The sequence below is a fragment of the Rhyacophila brunnea genome, unplaced genomic scaffold, assembly GCF_057557595.1.
Source record: "Rhyacophila brunnea isolate RB1 unplaced genomic scaffold, BYU_Rbru_1.0 scaffold_9, whole genome shotgun sequence".
In the NCBI taxonomy this organism is placed as follows: domain Eukaryota; kingdom Metazoa; phylum Arthropoda; class Insecta; order Trichoptera; family Rhyacophilidae; genus Rhyacophila; species Rhyacophila brunnea.
This window is the reverse complement of record NW_028233361.1, coordinates 37,890,943-37,917,132: the sequence shown is the minus strand read 5'-3', so window position 1 is coordinate 37,917,132 and position 26,190 is coordinate 37,890,943. Positions and strand designations below refer to the sequence as shown.

Genomic DNA, 26,190 nt, shown 5'->3' with positions numbered 1-26,190 from the left:
TCAAAAAAAATCAAATTAAGTAATTAATTTCTACATATGGTGAACATTACAAATTACAAATTCAAGACGTTCATAACATGACATTTGAAAACAAATAAATAGTATTAAACAGTGTAAAGAAGAAATAAATATAGAATAACAGTATAAAAAGTAAAGTAAAAGGTACGAAAATTATAAAAATTATAAATTATAATAATTATATTATAGAACAGTTGGCAACACAGCAACTGACACACTGTTTTTGTTTGGTTATTATTCTTTTAACAGTGTATCAGGGCATTTTCGCCAAAGTTTGTACATGTTTGAAATTTGGGTAATATTATTTTTTCACTCAAATTAACCATTTTTATATAGCTAGCAGATTCCTTGTTCTATTGCTGAATTGGTGATAGCAATTTTTCAGCAAAATATTGATTAATACAATATTTATATCATTTTTATTATGAAATTGGGCATAATAAGTTTCCGTTCCGTGACTACGAAACTTAGCTTTTAAAACATGAATGAAACACTTTTTATCACTTAAAAGAGCTCTATTAGATTAAAAAAACCATACACTTCAAAATAAAACTACAAATAGTCAAAAAATATTATTGAATTTTAATTCTTGGGCACATTTCGTTCCCCTCCGTTACCCTATGTCTATAATGGCAGAGCATTTTTCCTTTAGTATTTGAAAAAACCAATCAATGTTCGTTCTGCTATTTTTTTAAAGACAATAATCACTTTTACTAAATTTTATTGGAAAAATAAATAAGTTTCGTTATTTAATAATCAAATGAAAAATAGTTAACGTTCAACTTTTTTGGGGACATTTTCGGAATGGAACGAAATGGTAACGGAGTGTAATTTGTAAAGCTTAAGTTACATGTTACCATAAAAACAAATTTTTGTTTTATGAAATTTATTTGAATTTTTTGATAGACAGATAAATATTCAACGTGCGTCAAAATAACAAAACAAATCAAACTTAATCACTAAAATAGACATATTTTATAATAAATTTCACAATACTTGTAAAATAAGGTAGGTAATAATTTTGACACACTATACATTACCATAACTTTATTTGGCATTTATATTATTTGTAACTCAGATAAAAAATATTTTTAAGCAAATTAACAATATATGAAAAAAAAAATCAGCAAGGGATTCAGACGCGAGTTCCTAGCGCGGCACGGAGTATATAACTTTTACGAAAATAATTATAGTCAAACTCGGTTATTACGATCTCTGACATAGCGAGATCTCGGATGTAATAACGAAACATTTGTTGACAATTGGTTTATGATTTTCGCCATACATTTAATTCTTTCACTGTTATAACGAGCAACTTATCGGATATACCGAGCTAAAATACTGTTAATGTGTCGACCGTTTTAAAACATTTCGACCCTAAGCAATAAAATCCGATTGGACAGGATGCCGCCGGGGTCGGATTACGTTTATGACACTAGTAAAGTGTCTAAGTACCTACCTTATTGGTGTTTCACCGACAATAATAAAAAAGTATCCACGCATATGGTTGAAAAATCCAAGGTTTGTGAAGTCCGTAGGTACCTACCAGCGTTAATTACAATAAACAACTTCTTTTGTAGTTTATGAATGCCATGCTCGTTTCGGGGATTTTTACGATGGTTTCCAAATTTTTTATTTTCGGCTTTTTGTGTAATGTGACATGCTCATTTAAAAATACCTATTCTCTGATATAACGAGTAACGCTTATAACAAGCAAATTCAGTCGGTCCCATCTTCCTCGTAATAACCAAGTTCGACTTTATGTTGTCTTGAAATTTAATTGTATTCATCAACATAAAATGTAGCTATACAGGTTGATTGTAATCAAGACGTACTTTTCTGACATTTCGTGAATACCTACAGTTCTAGGTATTAAATCTAATCGAGTACACATTTCTGTTAAACGTGACAAAAAAATACTTTTTCATACATTTTTATAAATTTCTATGCCTAAAATGTATGGAGAAGTTTTAAAATTTTGGTGGCGTATAACAGAAAGAGTATGACAGAGCCAGTGCCTGTCTCGCAATTATTTCAGTCTGGTGTTTTTTCTTTTCCTTCTGTTGTTTTTTTTTATCTCCATACTTTTATGTGCGCTATTTTTGCGTATTCAGACATATCACATACTTTTTTAATCTTTATTATATTATTATATTATAGTCAGGTTATTTTTTATATTTTTTAATGAAAATATTTTTGTTTTTCATACGAACAGACAAAATAATTTTTTTTATAATCTATGAAGAACTAAACACACACTGTAAACCCAACTTTATGCATGCCATTTCGTTACTTTTACATTCCACATATACGTTACCACCAATATAGTTTCGGAGTGGAAGTAACGGATTCTGTTTCAGAAGTGTTTGAAGCCAAAATTTAGCTTAGTTTTATTGTTAAACCTGCGATATGTTTTATTATATCTGTAGTATGAAAGATAAGCTCCATATGTGTAGTATGTGAAATAGAAATATGTGTTTTCTTACCTTATAAATCGTGGTAACAGTAGTGGAACTTCTTAAATGACCAACCCAGAAAGCAACCTGTTCCGATAGCGATACCGACACACACCAACAATTTAAAGTGTACATGGCGATCAGTGTTATACAAAAATGTTGCTACATTAAAAAAAAACATATTTATAGTGAAAATTTTTCGCCTTCATGCTAAAATCGTGGTAACGGAATGTGGAGTTCCACTTTTTCAAATATCCTGGGACACACTTTAAACGTGATTTTTTTTCAATATTGGTACAAATTTACGAAAAAACTATATATTTTCCAAAAATATATAATGTAAGCTGTTGAAAACACTACGAATTTAATTTTACACACTCAAAATTAATGACGAAATCAGACTTTGTTTATTTGAATTTATGGGTGGGACATGGTAAAAACGCACTACCTTTCGATCTAAATAATCAATTAAAAATATATACAGGTCAGATAGTTGTATTTAACTGATTGAATAGAGTAAATTAATAAATTTGCATGTTAAAAGTACATAACTTTCCAACATTTTATAATATAATAACTATGAAAAAATCAATCAAAGTCATGGGACATGCCAAAAACGCAATGTACAAACTTTGGCGAAAATGCCCATCAACTAAGCACACTGCGCTGTCAGAAAAAATATACCTACATGAAAAACGGCGAAGAAACAAAGATTTAAAAAATACATATTCCTTTCACTTGAAGAAAACTGAACATGCCTCATCGGTGTCAATCGAATTAAGTTAATAAATGTGCTCAAATGTACGTCAGTGGGTCTATTCTATACTTATCGAACGCTAAATAGATAAATAGTATCAAACTTAGGGTAGGTTTGTATCAAAATATTAGCACTTATTGTAACAATTACACGAAGCTGGTTTTTATTGTTGCAATAAGTGCGATATTTTAACAGCAGTAAGATAGGTGCTGTTAAAATATAGCACTTATTGCAACAATAAAAACCAACTTCGTGTAATTGTTACAATAAGTGCTAATATTTTGATACAAACCTACCCTAAGTTTGATAATATTTATCACTTTATCACTTTAGCGGTCGATAAGCATAGAATAGACCAACAGGTGTGTCCAATTAATCACCGCCCACGTAATATAGCGCGCATTTAGATGCAAATAAGCGCACGACAGAAAAGTAGAACATGGGCCTCGATCGCAAATCAACATTATTAAATAATTTACCAATTATTGTGCCTGAGATAGCAAAGAGTGCCTTAACAATAGGAGACTGCTCCCTAACAGTTAAGATCTCAATCTAGACTTGAGACCGCGTATGGTTGGTTGTAATGTCCCCCAATTATTTTTATAACATGGAAAATGGACGCTAAGCAAGGGAAAATCAAGAAAATTTTAAACCTCCAAGATGTGGCTGACTTTCGACTGACAGGGGGACAAATATTGACGTTCTCAAACGAATGGAAAGAGACTGAGAAATTTTGCGTTGTATCAAAACCAACCAAAAACAGTACGTCGGTCACACTATGGGAGGACAAAAGTCCCTAGACAAAATGCCGCCACCTTTTTTATACAGTACTTTTTATCATCCTTTCATGAATTGAATATCTAAGAAATGTGTTGTATGGTTATATTAATAACAAGATATAGGTACACCACTAAAATCTAATTTAAATCCCATCTCTGCTTCAATAGACAATATTACGAGTATACTGTTTCAGATAGGTACATTAAAAAATACACCTGAGAACTTCCAAAACTCGCGTGTGACTGGATTTTGGATAAATTTTAAATTACGTACGTACCAACCTAGGTATAATTCAAAAATAATTCGCAAATTTGCATTCACAAGGAACGTGACATTCATGGAGTCAACGGAAGTAAACTAGACATCGCAAACCTGAAAAAATAAAGTCCTGTTAAAACTTTTATAGTATGTACTTAATACATTTTGTTTCCAACTAGTGAGCTGATTTTTTTAATGGAAAGATATTTCCGTTATAGGATACTAAGTTTTGGTAGCTATTTCTATATACATCTAATGATTTATCTCGATTTGCCGCCCTTTGGATAACTGCCGCCCCCAAGCGATGCTCAATCTGCCTACCCCCACATGACGTCACTGGCAATATCCGATTTACCTAAAGAAAGGTCAAAGGAAAACATAGCAAATTAATGAGCCGCATTTCGTCGTTTCAAAAAAATCTCCATCCTTGATACGAGTGTAGCTCCTCTGAACTATTCCGGATTTTTTTTTTTTTTTTTAATAATAACCATACCCTTGCTTTTTCGTACAAGGTGGTTGGGTAGGTTAGTTGCATTGATGTGGGGCTAATTAGGTGCCTCCATTTATATCTTTAATTTTCTTTATGGCCAGGATTAAATATTTTGTGTAGTGTTCTTGTGTTGTTCTATTGCTTAGTGCTTCGTGAGGCTTTTGGAGGTCAATTTCGTGATTATGTTGTCTACATCGAATCCTGAGAGTCCATCGCTCCCTTTCTAGTATAGGGCAGTCGTTGATGACATGCCACACAGTTTGAGATGTGTTGCCGTCACATGGACAACAGTCGTCATCCCTCAATTTAAATCTTTTTAGATAAGCTCGCACCGATCCGTGGCCTGTTAGTATCTGTGTGAGTTCGTGTGATATTTTTAAGTTCCTGGCAAGAGTGATGGCACAGTTTATGTTTGGAATAAATTTCTGCGTTATTGATCCTGTGGCGGATGTTGTGTATCTGTGGTTCCATAGCTCTATGGTATCTTCGTTTAGTTTTTGTTTTATTTACAGAGTAACATCTCCCCATAATTTAACAATATATCAGGCCGACGGAACATCGGAAAACCCCTGCAAAGCCGTAATAATCATCTCCAATCCTAACCTCCGCCTTCTTTGGAGAAGCGACATATCTGACCAGTGCAATGCATTTGCAACCTTGAAATTTGGAACTTTGCAGCTAACGATTGGATCAATTTATATACCACCACCATCCTCAACATTGGTAACACTCAAAAAAATTGAAAAATTAGGAAAAGATAAAGGCGAATATATAATAGGAGGAGATTTCAATGCAAAAAGCAGCTGGTGGGGGAGCCCGAAAAATGACAAAAGAGGCGATGAGGTCATCAGTTGCCTAGCCAGCATTGGGTGGCATGTATGTAATGAAGGATCAGTTCCAACTTACAGCACCTGGCGGAACGGGAAACATTTAAAATCTCATATCGATATCACTATCTCTTCACCAAACACAACACACAAAATTGCTAACTGGACAGTAGAAGACCAACACAACCCCATCTCAGACCACAACCCTATCACCTTTACTTGGAACAATACAATTAGCGTACTCTCACCCATGACCGACTCAACACGCATTTTTATAACAAATGAGAAAACCGACTGGAGAAAAATAAATGAATTGACAAGGGAAAACATGGCCGAGCTTAACATAGATAAACAGTTCCTTGAACACATACATACAACTCCTGAACTCGACACTGCAGTGGAAACGGTCACCTCGGCAATCTCTATCGCATGCCATAAAATACTCCCACAAAAAACGCAACATGATATCAGGAAAAATCCAATATGGTGGAACGCCGAATTAACAAAAATGAAAAGAATAACTCTCAGATCAAAACGGAAATTACAGAACTCAAGTGACATCATGCGACCACAAAAACTCACTGACTATATCGACAAAAGAGAAGCATACAAAACAGCCATTGAGGAAGCAAAAATTAAAAGCGCTAAATTATTTTATGAATCTCAGACGCCAATGACAGCATGGTCTTCGCTATACAAAATGACAAAAAAAACTAATGCCAGCAATATTCAATCGACACTTACTACAGAGGGAGTAAAGCACTCAACCGCAAAAGACTCTGCAAAAGCCCTAATGGAAAAATTCTTTCCATACGATGATCCAACAACAGATACACCGATACAACACTACATCAGACACACATCAGACAACCATATTCCGGGCGGAGAGGATGATATCCAATTCACACTTACTGAGATCCTATCCGCCTTACAGAATATGACTCCAAAAAAGGCACCTGGACACGACAACCTCACATTAGATATCTGCCAAAATTTCGCAAAAAACTTCCCAGAAGAAATTCTACTACTATACAATAAATGTCTGACACTCGTTCACTTCCCGAAATCCTGGAAAATAGCGATCATTAAGGCCGTTCCTAAGCCTGGGAAAGATGCTATGGACACAAAATCGTACAGGCCTATCGGCCTCCTTCCCGTTTTCGGAAAAGTGCTAGAAAAACTAGCAATTCAGAGAGTGCACTGGCATCTTACAAAAAACAACAAATTGAGCACTAAACAGTTTGGCTTTACCCCTCAAACATCAACAGAACACGCACTAAACAAAGCCGTACACATAATCTCAACGCATCTCGAATTGAAAGAATCACTCATAGCAATTTCCCTAGACATTCAAGGTGCATTTGATAACGCATGGTGGCCACACATAAAAAACGCCCTTGCAATCAAGTCAACACCGCCTAACTTGTACAAACTGTTTTGCAGTTATCTACAAGATAGGGAAGTAAAACTAAAGTATGCAGACGAAGAAATAAAACAAGACCAAACCCAAGGTTGCATCCAAGGATCAACTTGTGGCCCAACACTATGGAATATCGCCTTAGACAGTCTATTAACAATACTCTTACCCCACAATACACACATACAAGCCTTTGCTGACGATGTGTTAATATTGATAGCAGCAAAAGACACCGACGAACTGGAATTAAAAACCAATAGCGTGCTTCAAAAAGTAAACTCATGGGGTGAAGACGTAAAACTAACCTTCTCAGATATTAAGACAAATATAATGTTTATCAACAAAAGGAAAATACGAACACCAGAAATCCAGTGGAAAGGAAAACCGAAAGAGTTGGTCGATTCCTTTAAAATTCTTGGCATAATACTAGACAGGCACATCAATTGGGCGAAACACGTCGACTACATATGTAAGAAAGCAGCTCAAATGGGAAAATTCTTTTTAAAAACAGCAAGAGCCACTTGGGGGGCGTCTCCTGAAGTTTTAAAAATTATATATCATGGAGCTGTGGAGCCAACCTTAACTTACTCGGCATCGGTCTGGAATAAAGCAACTCACAGAAAGTCGATCCAAAAAAGACTGAATTCCGCGCAAAGACCTTTCGCAATATCAATTTGCAAGGGATATCGCACAATATCGCTAACGTCAGCACAAGTCCTGGCAGGAATAGCGCCAATAGACATAAAAATACAAGAACTTACAGGAATATACCAAGTTAAAACAAGCCACATACTTCCCCGACACTTACCTACAGACAGAACATACGAAAACAAAATACACTACACACAACTTCCACATCCTGGTAACAGACATCTAGAAAATATAGAACACATAGGAACAGTCGACGAAGACACTAAAACAAAATACCACATCACAGGATTGGAGATCTACACAGATGGCAGTCTAATCGATAACAAAGTAGGGGCAGCTTTTGTAGCCTACGAAAATGGAACATTAATAACCCCCCGAAAATTTAAGCTCGAAAGCTACTGCACTGTTTTCCAAGCAGAAATATTTGCTATCAAAGAATCTCTCGAGTGGACACTCAAAAGATTAAAGTTCCACAGACACGACTATGTAAACATATTCTCAGATAGCCAATCCAGTCTGGTAGCTCTCCAAAACCCATCATCGACACACCCACTTGTAAGAGACATTTTAACACTGTCAACACAGCTTCGAATGATAGGAACAAACCCCAGATTCTTCTGGATAAGAAGTCACACAGGGATAGCCGAAAACGAGGAAGCTGATAAATACGCCAAACAAGCCACAACAGACAAAAGACCTTTAACCTATACACACTTCCCTCTGAGTTACGCAAAACTATTCCGGATTGCAGACAAAGCAAATAAATATCGTTCTGATGATCGACCGAGCCGACCTCTGATCAGGGATGGCACAAGAAGAAGAACACAAACAACTAGAATACGACTAATCCAAAATACTGGTAGTCAATCAAATCTATAGATCTGTAGGGAAGGTCAATACCCTACCATCCGCATGACTTAATTTATAATTACAATGTATCTTGCAACATAATATTGTTGAAATAGCAAAACAAGCGGTTTATGTGAATCAATCAATTTTTAACAGAAAGCTAATTTAGCAAAAATAATTCAATAATTATATTAATCAATTATTTATAATTTACAAAACGATTTATCATGATATGCACAAAAATTGTTTATATGAAAATCAATCTTGGCTAATTATTATAAAACTGCTTAATTGTTCAAATTAAAATCAATTATTTATAAACGAGCCATGCATTTCACAATAAACCTAATAAGCATGATTATCAAAATATTCAAGTAGTGATAACAGCATTTTCTATTGTATCGAATCACTATAAAAACACCCAGTACATGAAAACAATATTGTCATTCAGTCATCAAAGATTTAACCGTAATGTTATCGTTCTGCTCCGCCCGATCGCACTTCGCAATTCACCAGAACGCACACTCGTGATTTCACTCAGCTAAATTATAATCTGTAAACGTACCTGTAATAATTAAATTAATATTTATTTGGAAGGAGATAATAAAACCAGGGTTCATTTCATTCACGCATCACTCTTCTTATTATTGGAGTCAAACAAACCTATCCTGCCTGTTCCTTATTTTATCTCCTAGCCAAAGATCATAAAATTCAGTTGAAAGGTGCTAACTTCATAGTTGTCTCATTACTGAGGATCATGGTCTTCATCAGCATTCCCTGTGGACCTCAAGACTCTATGTACTGTAAACTGTCCGTCTTGTCCGGGAACTTGTATGTATGCAGTCCGCCGTATCACACTTCACCGTGATATGTTGTATCGGAAATATATGGCTGTATATTAAAGACTGTCCAATCTCTTGGGTCGTATTATAGTACTGATATAAAATTAGTGTCTAAATAAAACACGGTTCTTGTCGGTTTACACTTTACAGGAAACCAGCAGCAAATATTTTTTTTAAATACTGATATACTTACTGGATTATTTGTTAGGTTAGGTTAGGTTCTCATTCTTGAATTCGTGAATTTTGCCAGAATCAGATATGAAAATTGAATTAATGTTAATATTGAATCAAATAAAATTGGAGACCGTATAGTATACAGTCATCTCTTTCCGATAAGAAAACTCACGGCGAACTGTGCCACGGTGAAATGTTTTACCTCCAATTTACATGTAACCACTGTCCGTATCCTTGATCTTAAAATAAATATCGTTCTCCGTAACAAGTTATATTATTGAACCCACCCTAATTCACACTATCAGTGACGTCCCCAGACAAAATGCCGCCCCATTTTGCATGCAGTATTTTTTATCATCCTTTCATGATTCCAATATCTAAGAAATATGTTCTACTGTAATGATATGTTTAGTTTGAGATCGCAAAGGCTTAGGCATTATTAAATCGATAATCGACGACGGCGTGACGCTTCGATACAGACTAAAATCGTGGACCGGAGTGGTCGGTGGAACGATCTATAAGAGGAGGGTGCATCTTTAATTTCGACGACCAACGCAACTTCCGTGCGTACTGGTTAATAACTACGACTGTAATTCATCAATTTTCACGTGTCGTTTCTGGTCACCAATGACGTCGAAAGGCAATGGAAGTAAACTAGACACCGCGAACCCAACAAATCCAGGGAGCTGAATTTTTTAAATAATAATAAGTATTTTTATATATTCCACATTATTCTCCTCGATTTGCCGCCCTTCAAGTAACTGCCGCCACCAGGCGACGCTCAATCTGCCTACCCCCGCGGGACGTCACTGCACATTATCATAATAAACAGTCTCTGGTTCAGGCCTTCGTCCTACAAATGTATCACTGGTGGGCGAATACGGCGCACCGCGATACACAGTTTGGCAAGTTCTGTCTCAAACGAAACCAGCTAATGAATATTCAACTCTACGCCCTACAGAGTTAACAGTATGCGATGAGTCACTAAATGCTCGCTTTCAATATGCATTTTCTCGTAAAATCAATTAGTATTATGTATTTATTTCACTATTCAAGCAGTAACCGGTGATACCAAACAAAAGTTTTTCCAATACCACGTTTTTAGTTAGAAAACTAATTGTTTTTTTAACAATAGCATGATTGTTTGATAGTTTGACAATGTAGATATTTTCATTATACCCGTAGCCCAGGGTTGGCGAACCTTTTTACGTAGGAACGCGTGCCAAAAAATCTGAAATATAATTTGTTGACTGTCTGACGTGCAGTTTTTCAAAAGAAAAAATGTAAAAATATTTATAACAATTCTATTAAAAAGTTAAAAAAATATTGAGTTCTTGAGTATTTATCACTTAGTTTGGTACTTTACGCACAAATTGACGCCAGAATTGCTCTGATCAGATACGGTATTTTCTAGCTACAGTGGTCTCAAGCATTGTAAATTGTAATTGTAAATCGGTCAAAATCAGATCGCGGTGTGGCCTCCCCCGCCGCCTGTTGAGGTCAGTGCGATAATATTATGTGTGACGCGTAAAACCCAATAACCGACCTATGCAATTTAAATTAAACGTATGCTCATTCTTGAAAAGTATCTGCCTGCTATTTTTTGTACCGTGCGATCTGTCATAATATATTCATCGAATAATAATATAATATAACATACTTAATATATTTATTTGTAAAACTTTTTTTGTAAAAATAAATATTTTTGAAGTTATATTTCTTTTGGAGCGTTTGGGAAATCAGATCAGAGTGTATTTTTGGCGTGTGACATGTAACACATAATTTATTTTTTCACACAAAAAAACGCACTCGATTGGATTCGAACCACCGATTGTTAGGTTATCAGCCTAACGCACTACCTTTACGCCATAGTATGATACTGCAATCGTGACGATTATACAGTATAATATTATAGTTTAGAATTGTTCCGTTGCCTAGGCAGCGAATTTATTAATGTCGGCCATTTGCAATTCCTTACGTAAACAAACTATTAAACGTCATAATGGCAGTTGTTGCTTTAAAAATAAAAACAACGATAAATAATTATATAATTTAGTAATATAAGTTAAAGTGTATAGAAATAAACCAACGGCGTTCCAATAAGCGGTCATTTTTCTTGAGTGTGTAATTTAACAAGATAATTAAGAGCTAATCGAAGAATCTAGGTTATCACAAGTTTTGTTTTGTTTGTTTGTGTCCAAAGAAGTATAACTTCTAACGCGTGTACATAAGTACACACACCGTTTTTTTTTTTTAATAATAAGTACCTTTGTACTTTTTTCTATTTTTTTCTCTTAAACATAATACATTCGCGTGCCATAGGTTCGCCATCACTGCCGTAGCCGATGCGAAGTGAACATCCAAGTCTAAAATGTACCTTAGCAAATTAAAGGCATTGTACTTTCCTAGAAAGTGCAGTAGGCAACTAATGTTATATTATGATGTCATCTTGGCGCGCAATCCACTGGCACTCAGTATCTCTCAGTAATAGTAAAATTATTATCAGGACCGACCCGTGAGTAGGGCGACCGTGCGCCGGTCTGGAACTCCGCGATCTAGGGGCACCAAATTAGGAAATAGTAAATACATACATAATTTTCACCAAAAAAAAAATGGTATATTCAGCGGCGGATTTGACCAATTTGGGGCTTACTCCAACGATATTTTAAGATTAATATTTAAAAAAAAAACAGCGACATTCGTATTTTTTGAGCTCTTACAATACAGACATCAACAATAATTACATACATGAATAATACTGAGGATTGAATTTTCATCGAAAAACATTTAATAATTTTTTCGATGCTTCATATAATAGAAATTCTTCAGATTTGCAAAAGAAATCGCAGTCGTATTATTTAGAAGGACGTACTTTTGTGAATAAACATTTTCTACCATGAATTTTGTAATAAATAAATAACAAACTTTCTTTTCAACCGACTGATAAACGTAATATGAACTTATTATTATAATCAATTCTCATTTACACTCCAGACTTTAAATTGGATATAAAAAAAATTGGCTGAGGGAAAACAGCCATGTTATACTGCAATTTGTTTTTTTCTCAACCATAATTTTTCATTTAGTTTCATTTTTTTAAATCATGTTATAAGTATTTTTACACCTCCTATCTTCCTGGCACAACACAATCACTGCTGACCTGTTAATTAATATTTAATTACCACATTTAAATATCATGTCAATTATATCTAATGGCCAGTCGCGGTGTCAGCACTAGGTAAAGTTAAATGTGACGCATACGTCTGAAAGTTCTCATTCTTAGTTATGTTGTATTCCATTTGTATCAGTTGTATGTTTTTCATAGTTAGAATTTGATTTTTTTAAATTCTGCATTGCACAAAACTACCCAGGTATATCAATTCTAATCGAGAAATCCATTATTTTTCTCACCCGAATCCATATCGCAAACGTACGTACCTACACAATATCACGTGGTTGGTGGGACACAATAACATCGTTTCCCCGGGCACCAGTCTCTCGAGCCGGCCCTTGTTATTGTCTTTGGATGTCATTCAATACTTAGAATAAATACTGGTTTGGTACGGTAGCATTACGATTAGGTTCAAATAGACAAATTGGACCGCATTATGCATTTATAGCAGCGCTCGAAATGGAGATGTTTACGAACCGGAGCGCTCGACAGCTTTCTGAAGATATTTACATAGTTATCAAATTTTATGTGTATTTCATAAAAATAGATGTGTTAGATTTTCTATTCTATGGCATATCTAGCTCAGACAGTCAAATTATTTTTGCCACGCGATAATTTTACCGATTTCACGAACAGGAACGGCGCTCCGGTGCGCTCCGATCCATTTCAAGCCCTGATTTATAGATAATATATTATTATCTTCTTAGTGATTACCTAATAGTTTACATGACGGGACACCACGAAGATCTTGTCTAATTCTTGATCTCTTTTACTTCTTTATTAGTCCGGTCGCACCGCTCAGAAAATCAAAAGAATTGTACATTTTTTAATAAAATAATCAATTGTCTATAATTATCGTCTGGTCTTGTCAATTAATTTTCGGTTTATACATTATATTATCGGACTGAATACTAATTTAAATTTATACTTAACATTTTGCAATTATTGGAAGCCCATAAAATACCAAGATGGCGGTCAAAAATCAACTTTGCTCGAAAGAGTCCCCACTTTGAGTGGAATTTCCCCGGAAGAGTAACAATTTGCCAGATATAGTAAAGCTATCAAAAGCGATGCATGGACGCCGTTCTAATTTTTTTTTTAAATAAAAATCTTGAACTTTTCCCCCCTAAAGATCCATATAATATGTATATTACATATATGCGGCTCTCTGGTACCTTTGTTATCCTTCTATACCTTCTCACTTGACAAACTGCCAACGCCTGCACAAACCTAACACTTTCAGCCAGGCTTTGAGAAAATCACATAAATATACAGTCGAACTCGGTTATTAAGATCTCGGACATTGCGAGATCTCGGATGTAATGAGGAAACATTCGTTGACATTTTCGTTTATGATTTTACCATACATTTATTCACTGTTATAACGAGCAACTTATCGGATATACCGAGCTAAAATACTGTTAATGTGTCGATCGTTTAAAAACATTTCGACCCTAAGCAATAAAATCCGATCGGACAGGATGCCGCCGGGGAAGTATTACGTTTATGACACTAGTTAAGAGCGGAATGCAGAAACATTTGTCATAACTAAAATTTCCTTAGCAGAAAACACTATGCAGAAACACTGTCCTTAGTTAAGATCATTTTTATTGAAAATAATACCATATTTAAAAATTCTCGTTAGGTAAATTAGGTAAATTATTTTATAATCGTTAAATGATGTCAAAAATATGACAACTGCATTTTATAAATGCAATAACTATAAATACATATTAATATTTAATTATAATACTCTTATGTTTCCGTTATAAGTCATTATACGTGATTCCACAGGCACCACAAGATTTTTTTTTAACATGGTAACACTAGCATCAAGTGTCATTCTTCATCTGGTATTTTGTATTTCTGCGGGCTGGCGTATAAAAATAAAATAATATTCTGCAAGTACATGCCAAACGAATTAACACTATCAATATCCATATTGAGATACATTGTCAAATGAATTTGAGTGTATGGACTGTGTTATAGACATGCGAATTTATTTTGACAGCAGCTGTCAGTGGTAAATGGTAATACAGAAGGGGGCGTGTTCATAACAAAAGTAGTCTATGGTTAAGGATTCCTTAACTCTATACTCAGGATTGTCTATAGTTAAGTCATGCTTTTCGGCGACTTATCCTTAGGAACGAAATCTTAGATTGTGCATTCCGCTCTAAGTGTCTAAGTACCTACCTAATTGGTTATTTCGCCGACAATATTGAAAAAGTATCCACACATATGGTTGAAATTCCATGTAAAAAATCCAAGGTTTGTGAAATCGGTAGGTACCTACCAGCGTTCATTACAATAAACAACTTCTTTTGTAGTTTATGAAGGCCATGCTTGTCTCGGGTATTTTCACGATGGTTTTCAGACTTTTTTCGACTTTTTTTGTTATGTGACCGCTCATTTAAAAATACCTATTCTCTGATATAACGAGTACCGCTTATAACGAGCAAATTCAGTCGGTCCCATCATTCTCGTAATAACCAAGTTCGACTGTATCGTGACCTCACCGAGTCGGACTCGGGGCCCTCGTATAATTTGATATAATATAATAATTTCATGACTGGTTTCAACTCTTTCGAGGCTCTCTTTTAAATCTTGTGACGAATCGATTGCATCATTTGCGTCGAAGAAAATTGCCCGTGGGTAAACCGACAACGGGAATAAAGCTAAAGTATTCTATAAACTGGCGTACACGTCACACGGAAAGCATTGTGCCATCGCGTTCAACTGTTGCAAGTTTTTAATGGGAGGGAACGAGATGGATGCTAAAGCGGGGTGGGGGAAACCGCACGCCAGTTTATAGAAGACATACTCTAGTCAATATGCTAGTATCTGGTAGAAAAGCAATATGCTTAATAAGGAAGAGCCCACTTGTCAGTTCCCAGGTCAGATAATAATTAGCGGCAGATGGTTGAGCAAGAGTCTGTTTTGTCTGGCATGCGTCTTACGGGTCATCAGACCGTCTGAGAACGCCCGTCCACGCCAGGAATAGACCACGAACAAAGACTACGATGAGTACGACGCGACAAGAGGCGATTAAGAATGTGTCATCTAATTAGATTATCGATCAATACTTCAAACCGGCACTGGTATTACAAAACAAAATGTATTTTACAGAGAACACTATTAACTTTTTGAACATTTCATTCTGCAATCTAGCTTATTTTATTACCCGATCTGGCATATTTTTGTGAATTAGAGTTGGCAACACTTACTCGACTGCAGTTATAAACGGTTTCACAATTTTTTTACTGGATTGATCAACTAAATAATAATGAACATATACATAATTTTGAAAACACTTCTGAGAAAATGTATTTATAACCAATAGAAAAAATCTTTTTGAAAAAAGTAAGACACTCCGCAGGAATCGAACTTGCGTCTCTCGGGTATCGCGCCCGCCACGCATAGACTACTATGCTAAAGCTGTCATACTAATTACGACAAATTATATAATTAACTATTGGCTCTTATAATACTCTCTGACGTACTTTCCAAATTGAGCTACGATTGGCTATCGACTTTTGTATTTTAAATCAAAGTATGTATTATTTTAATTACTAGCCGACGTCACGGATTACTCCAAGATATTTTGTGTTGTATCTTACTTGAAATTGCTAATAATTTATGTATATGTTCAATACTTAGAATATAACATTCTTAAATTTTGTGAATTATTCGTTGAATAAAAAAAATGTTAATTAAATAATAATGCCGAATTGTAGTATAAGAATATGCTGCTTATCTACTCATCATAACAAATTATTTTTATACATTCCCTGCAAATTGGAAAATAAATGTCAGCAGTAGTGTGAAGTTATCTGCAAATTAACGTGCAATGCAAAGTCACTTGTAGCTACTCGTAACTTAATCAGTGGACCAGTGATCCTTCTTTTTGCTTCAATTTAATACATTTAGTCTCCATCTAAAAAAAAGTGTTTGAACATGTAATACACAAAAAAATATTTTTTTTAAAAACGGTACATGTTCAAACACGCGCGTTACCATGATCTTACTCCCTACTTCATTTATCGTTTGTCAATTTATGGTTACGGCCGTATGTTGTAGTTTAGCCATTGGGAAATGCCAATAGAAATGGCGTATTTCAAAAAAATACTACCTTATTCTTAGGTCAATAATTATTATAAAGCAAACATTATTCGTAGAATGTTTATCACATTTGAATGGTCAAAGACATAGCTTATAATCAGTATCTTTAAAATTATCTTTAAATGTGTAAATCTTGCCCATTTTTTTGAATAATAAAATGCCTAATGGGATCACAGAGATTATCAATATAATTTTTTATCGTAAATATATCACTATAATAATGTCAACATAAATTTTACTAATGGTTTCATAAATGGTTTTAAAAATTAATAAATATAAAAAATCTTAACACCACTGCACACGGATGTACTGAAATATGACTATAATTCTAAAACAGATCGAGAGGTTCAAAAGAATACAATTTTATGTAATAAAAATACTTTATGCAGTCATCAAATGTTTAAAATAAATATAAAAGATAATAAGGCTTCAAAATTATGTAAATAGATTATCTACAACGTTTTAGGAATGTCCAGGATCATGCTTTGAAAATAGCATAAAAGCTCCATTTTGACGTGCATGTGGGCCGTTAAATATAAAGAACATTAAAACTATGAATTGTTCAAAAATATTTATCTAAGATTCGAAAGAAATGCAGCTATATTTTAATGAATATTTTTAATTTGGTCTTGTTCACCTATCATCGACGTCGAAATTATTTTTAGGACCAGTGCGCATTTCAGGTTTTTTTTGAAAATGTAAAGATGACCATAGCTAAACACTTCGATTGATTGTTTAATGATTTGTTTGATTTTTTTTACTCTACGATTGTGAAAAATAATTTTAATTTTCATACTCTTTGACAAAGCGATCACCTCATTAATATGGAAAACCACCACTACCCCCAGATTATTAATTTTCAGCCTGTTTATGGCAGCTACCCCCTTAATGAAAATATCAGTAATGTGCGAATAGTACCTAAAGCATCTCTATTAGTGATGTCACGAGACGCATAGTAGTTGTGATGATTAATGATAATAGTGTTGCCCACCACGCGCTGTTCATTCATCAAAATTAAGCGGGAATCTAAATTCATCTCTTGATCCCAAACGAAATTCACAAGCTCGGTCTATTTTTATCTGCTCTCAAACGAAAAATAGGTAGGTACCTATTTAAAATCACCATTTACGCTCCAAAATGGAACATAATATCGACCTCCACGTATCGTCACAGACCTTTTACAACGATCGCGCCATTAGGGCCATACCTACCTATCCTTCTTGAAAGGGTCCTCCAGGGCAATTCTAATATATCACTTAACTCAAAAATCAATCAAGAAGGTGATACATGTGATATGTCGCATTCCGACAGTTAATTATCCCGGGATATGAATAATTGTCAGGCGTGATCTTTTTTAACGCGGGTCGAGATAGAGTAAAACAATTACATACCTATCGAGAATTGAGTTGCGACGATTTTAATAATTTTCGATTCTATCTCTGCTCAGCGGAGGGTTTAATTGATAATTAAATTATTATTTAGTAAGTACTATAAAAAAAATATTGATAGTTCTTTGTGTTTATTAATGTTTTTAATATTTGAAGGATGACAAGTCAAGAAAAAACTTTCGAATTATTATAATATAGGCACTATCTCTATGAAAATAATTACATTTTATATGTCGTCTCTGTTCTGGCAGAACAAACTAACTGGAGAATACTAGTTTTGAGTAATTTGACTTTGAAGTTGTTAAAATATTTGACATGGTCTATCATGTGAGTTTATTAAGTAATCGTAAGAAGGATGACTTTAAAATAAAGACTGTTTATTTATTAAAAAGGTTTCCAGACGGTAAAGTTTGAAATAAGGAACATTTTGGTATAACTAACTCAATATGTCATTTTTTCGAATTAGTGTCTTCTGCCAGAACAGTGACGATGTATACATGGAAATCATGGGATATAATATAACTATTCCATTGTTAGGATTAATATGTTTATATTATTTTATAACTAACTGTTCATTCTAAAGCAGTGACGTCTCTAGACAAAATGCCACCCCTGCGCAGGGCCATAATGCCGCCCTATTTTTACAACATGTTTATACAATATTTTTTATCATCCCTGCTTGTGTCGTTTCTGGTCACCAAGGACATCGCAGAGCAACGGAAGTAAACTAGACATCGCAAATCCGACAAAAAAATACACTTTTATGTTAATCAATACATTTTGTTGAATTTTTAAAGGAAAGATATCTTCGTTACTAAGTAGGTACTCAGCTTGGGTAGCTGTTTCTATATAAGTATACCAAATGATTCTCCTCGATTTGCCGCCCTTTGAGTAACTGCCGCCTCCAAGCGACGCTCAATCTGTCACCCCCACGGGACGTCACTGTACAAAAGGATACCTTCGTGGCAATTAGTTGTTTCGCAACGTATTAAAGTCTGAGTACATAATATTGCGTAAATAAAAATTTTTATTTCATTGTCCACAGATTCGGCTTGTCAGGTATCCCACCTAACGCTCAAAAGTTCACCTCAGAATTGACAGAGATCTTTTTGTCGAACCTGATGAAGGAGTGCGGTGGAAATTGTATTCTCGATGCTGACACTACCTTCGTCATTGAGCTGAACTCCAAGTCCGATAATATGACCCTCACTTGGACAACAGACGAAGGATACGCCTTGAATTTGACCACGACTGGTAAGATAAGTCATTGATGTAGTCAAATCAGAATTTCAGCCAATATTCAGTATGCTTTCGTGGATGTCTGGAAAATATATGCTCACATATTTAAAAAGGGCGAACACATGTTGTATATTTTCATACTAAAAGTTAGTTAAAACAAAAACAGAGTAATTTCTACAAAAATCGGAACATGTGGCGAATGACGATGAACGTAAGCGCCAGACTTCAACGAAAAGATCAACAAAGTAAGACTGTCATAATATTATTATGCTGTAAGTACCAGTGGCGCACCCAGGGGGGGGGGGCAAGGGGCCCTGGCACTCCCCAAAATTATCAGAATGATTTTAAACATTGAAATTGAAAGCCGATAAACTATACCTTTGGGCTTAGACAAATAAAAACACGGCAAAAAAATTATTTGTAATTCTCCAGCACCCTTTTTAGAATAATTTCTTAGATTTTAATTTCTAACACAAAAATTTCGAAACACTAATGTCAGGTTTTTTTAGAATCCCAATCCCTAATGGAACTGTCAAAAAATTCTCGGTGTCCACCCGAATTCCGGAGTGGTGTAGGTCATGGCTAGGGAGGGCTGACAGGGCTCTAGCTTGGGGGCCCGGGCTGTGGGGGACCCGGCGTGTCGGTTTGACCAGATAAGTGAGATAAACACATCATAAATTAGCTATAATAGTAAAAAAAGTCGCCTGCGGCGCTATTGTACTTCATGTCCATTAACATTTTCAATTATATAATTGTGCAATAATATATTTTTTGATTATTATGTGTCGATAATTGACAGCTCCATTATTAAAGTAGATATATTAAAAATCGCCAATAATTCAGTGTATGAGTACCTTTAATTTGAACTAAAACACAATTTGAAAAACGTTAATGTAGTGTTTCACACTGCCTTTAATCTTAGCGGTGGGTAGGGGGCCCGCCAAATATCCTAGCCTGAGGGCCCGTTTCAGGATGTGGGGACCATGGTGCAGGTACACCGAGTGCAATAGACAAAAGGCCGATAAACGAGAAATTAGGCTGTGAAGAAGAAAAGATCCTCAGGGACTAATTTACATTCTCCTTATTGGGCCCCCCCAATATTAAATCTTGGGTGCGCCACTGGTAAGTACTGAGAACTCCTCCCGACTGGATACTGCATGGTGATGCTTGAAAGTCCTGCATCTTCGGGTTAGAGTATCGTTTGCCGAGACTTGGAACACAGTTATTTTTCAGTGAAGGCGAAGAAAACACGGAACTTATAATTTGATACCTTAGCGCAGGGTTGGATTTATTATTATTTACACAATAACATAAGGGGTACGTAATATTATATAAAAAGTCTAATTATCAATCGTCTTTCAAATTAGAGATATTAATATTAAAAACGACAGGTTGTCTAGGTCAGGATTGGCGAACCTTTTTACTTACGCGTGCCAAAATTTCCCAAATATTATTTTTCGGCTGTCTGGCGTGCCGAGCAGTTTTTCATGGGGAAAAAATAGTTTTTACAAATCCTATTTAAAAAATGATGATGTTCTAGATACCACTCACAGAACATAGCACACATATAATAGCTTTATCACTTTTTTCAATCACGCCATACATTTCGGTCCACCAATTTGAAAACGGTCTGCCAGAATTGCTACTAGCTTCACCAAGTTTTTGTTTCTTATTTGGTGCAGAATTTTTTTGGTAGAAATGAAATTGTTTGTTAATATATTAATTAGTTCGATTCTTTACTCACAAATCGAGACCAGAATTACTCCGATCAGATGAGGCATTCTCTCGCTGCAGTGGTTTCAAGCATTGTAAATTGATCAAAATTAGAGGTTCGCGGCGTGGTATCCCCTGCCGCCTGATAAGGTTAGTGCGATAATATTATATGTGACATATATATTTACATTAAACGTAATGCTTATTCTTGACGAGTATTTGCCTGCTATTTTTTATACAATGCGATCTGTCATTTATTATTATTACAGGTATTTTTTTTCTCTTCCAATGCGTGCCATTCAAAATCAGCTCGCGTGCCACCGGTGGCACGCGTGTCATAGGCTCGCCACCACTGCCCTAAGGCCCGTTTCATACGGGACACCGGTGTCGCGCTCGATATAATATAGGAGGCCTTTGTATTCGAATAAAGGGGCCTTTGTATTATGTTTATGAACGCCCCAGAGCTAATGTTAGTTAAGTCAATGCGGAGCGTCTGGGACTCACGATTGAGGATTGGGACTCACGATACTCGGTCAAAACCAAATGCCGCCTATTCGATGCTTGCATTATGATGATGCTGCTTTAAGGTAGCGAATCATGGCAACGAAAGCTCAGAGCAATCGTATACTGAATTTCGAGAACAGATGTTTCCGACGGATAGGTACTGAGTGTGCAGTGAAATGCCTTTAGGAGTAACAAGGAGATAAGAGAACGCACCAAGCAGCCTCTCATCACGCTGAGAGTGAAGTTTTCGTTCTCGACTCAATTAAAATAAACGATTCCTTTATTTTAGCGTAAGCTTATTTTTCAAATTTACAATATTTACATTAACATGTCTTTACCCTACCGGGTCTTCTCCCTGTCTCGCTCTTTCGTACACATTTATATATGTTTTCTCTCATGCGTTGCAGATAAATTAAAACAAATATTTTATACACATAAGATAATTCCCAACCTCTTCAGTAGGTAGGTACTTAACTAAAAATTCAGACAAAATTATATGTATTTTCAAATTATATTTCTATTTTCAAAAAGATTTTTTCTATTAGATTATATATATTTAGTCAGAAGTGTTTTCAAAAATTATGTCTGTTCAATAATGAATGTTACATTCTTAAATCTTGTGAATTATTCGTTGAATAAACAAGTTCAAGGAAGCTACAACACTAGGAGTGACACATCTTGGAGTGATCAGTGACGTCGGATAGTAATTAAAGTAATACTGGTACTGTTCGGTTATACGGAATACAGCGGAAAACACATTTTGAAAATACCCGATATACTGGATTATTTGTTAGTTTGGGTTAGTTTAGGTTAGGTTGAGTTAGGTTAGGTTAAACTAACAAATAATCCAGTTTATCGGCTATTTTCAAAATGCGTTTTCCGCTGTATTCCGTATAACCGAACAGTACCTAACAAAAGCCGATAGCCAATAGTAGCTCAATTTAGAAAACGCTTCAGAGAGTATTATAAGAGCCATTAGTTAAAATTTGTCGTAATTAAGTATGGTACCTTTAGCATAGTAGTCTATGTGCGTGGGCGCGAAACCCGAGAATTGCAGGTTCGATTAATCTGTCTTACTTTTTTCAAAAAGATTGGTTTTAATATATTTTCTCAGAAGTGTTTTCAAAAATTTTGTATTTTCATTAATTAGAATGTTACATTCTTAAATCTTGTGAATTATTCGTTGAATAAAAAAGTAATCAATTAAAATTATATATTATTGACAGGAGACCAAATGACAGCGGTAATCTCGGCACCTACGGTGTTCGGCGTTAGGCACGCCCTCGAGACCCTCTCCCAGCTGACCGCAGCCCACGGCGCCCCATCGTCTCGAGCCTTGGTCGCGCCCTACATGGCCAGAGTCCATGACAGGCCCGCCTACCCTCATCGCGGCCTCATGTTGGACACGGCTCGCAACTTTGTGACCGTGAGCGCGATCGAGAGAACCCTGGACGGGATGGCAGCCAGCAAAATGAATGTCCTCCATTGGCACGCGACTGATTCGCAAAGCTTTCCGTTTGTGTCTACCAGGGTTCCACAGCTAGCGAGGTAAGTAGGTACCACCTAGATGCTTTGTAATTCTTCGTCTTTTCACACTCTATGTAAACTGTTAAGTATATTTGCATAGCATTTAAACCACTCTTCTTTCATGTTATATTCTCCGTCACTGAAAGGCTTTCCATGTTTAGAGATTATGTTTGAAGCAAAATAACTAGCAGGTATTATATTTGAATAACTGCCGATAATTAATTTTATAAGGTTTGTTGATTGAATATTTTTATTTTTAATTCCCCGATCCTAAGGAACGACCTATGCAATTGTATATTTGCATTAAATGTACGTAATGGTTATTCTTGAAAAGGATTTGCCTGCAATTCTTTATACAATGCGATTTATCATTTATGAATGAATCTCGTCGTTTCCGTTTGCACATCGATTGGTAAACATAATATTATGAGAAATAGAAGAAAACACGCATGGCTATGTCGTCATTATTTTAAAATATTATATAAGTAAGAACTTATATAATTATTTGTAAAACTGAACTAAAAAAAACATTTTTAAATATAATATATAAAACAGTAAATTTCTTTTCTCTTAAAAATGAAACATTCGCGTGCCATACAAAATCATCTCACGTGCTAATGAGTCAAGGCGTGTTCGGTACACTTTTCCGTCGGCCGCTACATTCTCAAGCCGCCGATACACTTGTTATTATTACCGCAGCTAGTTTTATGTTCTAATTTATAACGCGAAATTATGCGTTGACTCATTAACTTTGGGGCGTTCGTAAACATAATACAAAGACCCCTTTATTCGAATACAAAGGCCTCCTATATTATATCGAGCGCGACACTGGAGTCCCGTCTGAAACGGGCCTTAATATCTCCACCTACATCACATCTTCTGGCTATGTGGCTTAATAACTGCGGAACTCTCTGAATATATATATTTTTTGAGACCAAGTCCTGTACAGACCTTTATTTCCTCTAGTTTCTCTTTATTTTCTCTACATTTGTTTTTTTTGTACAAGTATTCTTAACGCATTAAACACCACAATATCTAAGAAGCCTCAGTTTTTCATCTTTCTTTTTTGGTCGAAGTCTTAAGGGCCCACATGCGCAACGTAGGTCAAAATGGAAATTTTATTGTATTTTCAGAGCATAAGCCTGGACATTCTTTAAACGTTGTAGATAATCTATTTATATAATTTTGAAGCCTTATTATCCTTTATATTTATTTTAAACATTTAATGACTGCATAAAGTATTTTTATTAGATAAAATAGTATTCTTTTAAACCTCTCGATATATTGTTTTAGAATATAGTCATATTTCAGTACATCCATGTGCAGTGGTGTTAAGATTTTTTAGATTTATTAATTTTTAAACGCATTTAGGTATAAAACCATTAGTAAAATTGTTGTTAACATTATATAGTGAAATATTTACGATAAAAAAAAATACATTTATAATCTCTGTGATCCCAAAATTTGACTGAAGTAGGGAGTAAGATCATGTTAACGCGCGTGTTTGAACATGTACCTAACCAAAAAAAGAGATAATTTGCATGAGGTGCACTGCTTTTCCATATTTTGTTCAAGTCTGTCATCGTTCCCGTCGCGATCTGTATTCTTTAGATTGATATAATACATGTACCTACAATTCATTATTTTTTTTAGGTTCGGAGCGTATTCTCCATCAAAAATCTACCATCCGAGAGATGTCCAGCATCTCCTTCACTACGCCTTAGCGAGAGGAATTCGCATTATTCTGGAAATCGACGCCCCGGCTCATGCTGGAGCTGGCTGGCAATGGGGGTCAGCGGCCGGCTTGGGAGACCTGGTCTCCTGTTATAAGCATTCGCCTTGGAGAGAGAGATGCATCCAACCGCCGTGTGGGCAGCTCAATCCGGCCAACTCTAATTTATACAGGGTCCTCGCCGATCTCTATAGAGATATCGTGGAGGCTTTCCCTATTGGAGAAGTTTTCCATATGGGAGGAGATGAGGTAAGGAATCTACGATAGTAAATACATAGAACTAGATGATTACCCCTCTATTGAAATCAATAATATCCATTCTATAGATACCTACAGTCAAAATAATTTCATTGTAATATTTTTTTCTAAGAAATTTTTGACTAATTTGGAATTTGAAAACTTCCTGCACGTTGATTTGACTATTTCAGAAATAATGGTACCTAACTGAAATACCTAACGGGTGTGGAAGAATACGGGATAATCTTAAACACGTGTCAAGAATACGTTATAAGTCGAATACTGACAATTACTCTCGGTTTATGCGCTGACGCTCATTTAATATTGGTGTATTGAAGGTTGCAGCACCCACTATTGCACGTCTATAATGCGTGGTTTATTTTCGTAGGATACTCACAAATTCAAAACCCTGCGTCAAAGTGTAATGTATTGGGATATAGCCTATCGGAATTCTATTTACTAATCTATTATGTGGCTACATACATATTATTATGACGTATAGTATAAATGTATATAGATGAAGATGTTCTCTCAATTAGCTTTTATAGCACGGTGGTATTGACAAAATGTGTACATGAAAATATGAATAAGAGTTCAGGCCTTCGAGATGTCGCAATATCCTCAAAACTCCATGGGCTGTCCTCACTGACAATGGGAAAGAAATGATAAGTTCTGTTCTGAAGACTCCACATTGTATGGATTAGGAACCTTCGTGATTGGTACGAGTTCAGCTCCACCGAACTCTACCGGGTACCAGAAGATAAAGTGGGGATCGTCCCAATAAGGGAGAGCACTTGAAGAAGATATAGAAAGAAACCAGCAAATAATTATTTTGATTAAAGTTACCACTTTATACTGGGGATGGTTTCAGAAAGAAAGGGATGATATCACAAGTATAATTTATTGAATTTCAATACACAATCAATTTTGTTTTTTTATTGTAAACTAAACTATATATGTACCAGTGGCATGCGAATATTTTTTCTTGTAGGGATTCTGTTTGATAAATATATATTTACATAATATTTGCTACATATTAT

The 26,190-nt window shown here is 35.3% G+C and overlaps 1 protein-coding gene across 1 annotated transcript in view; it reads left to right on the top strand.

Annotated features, from left to right (window-relative positions):
* Positions 1–26,190, top strand: part of Hexo2 (beta-hexosaminidase 2) — a 67,861-nt gene that overhangs the window by 34,751 nt on the left and 6,920 nt on the right. Inside the window, exons 4-6 of the mRNA XM_085960054.1 lie at positions 19,244–19,452; positions 22,881–23,202; positions 24,835–25,162. Of these exons, the coding sequence (XP_085816180.1) occupies positions 19,244–19,452; positions 22,881–23,202; positions 24,835–25,162 (859 nt within the window). The remainder of the gene's footprint in view (positions 1–19,243; positions 19,453–22,880; positions 23,203–24,834; positions 25,163–26,190) is intronic.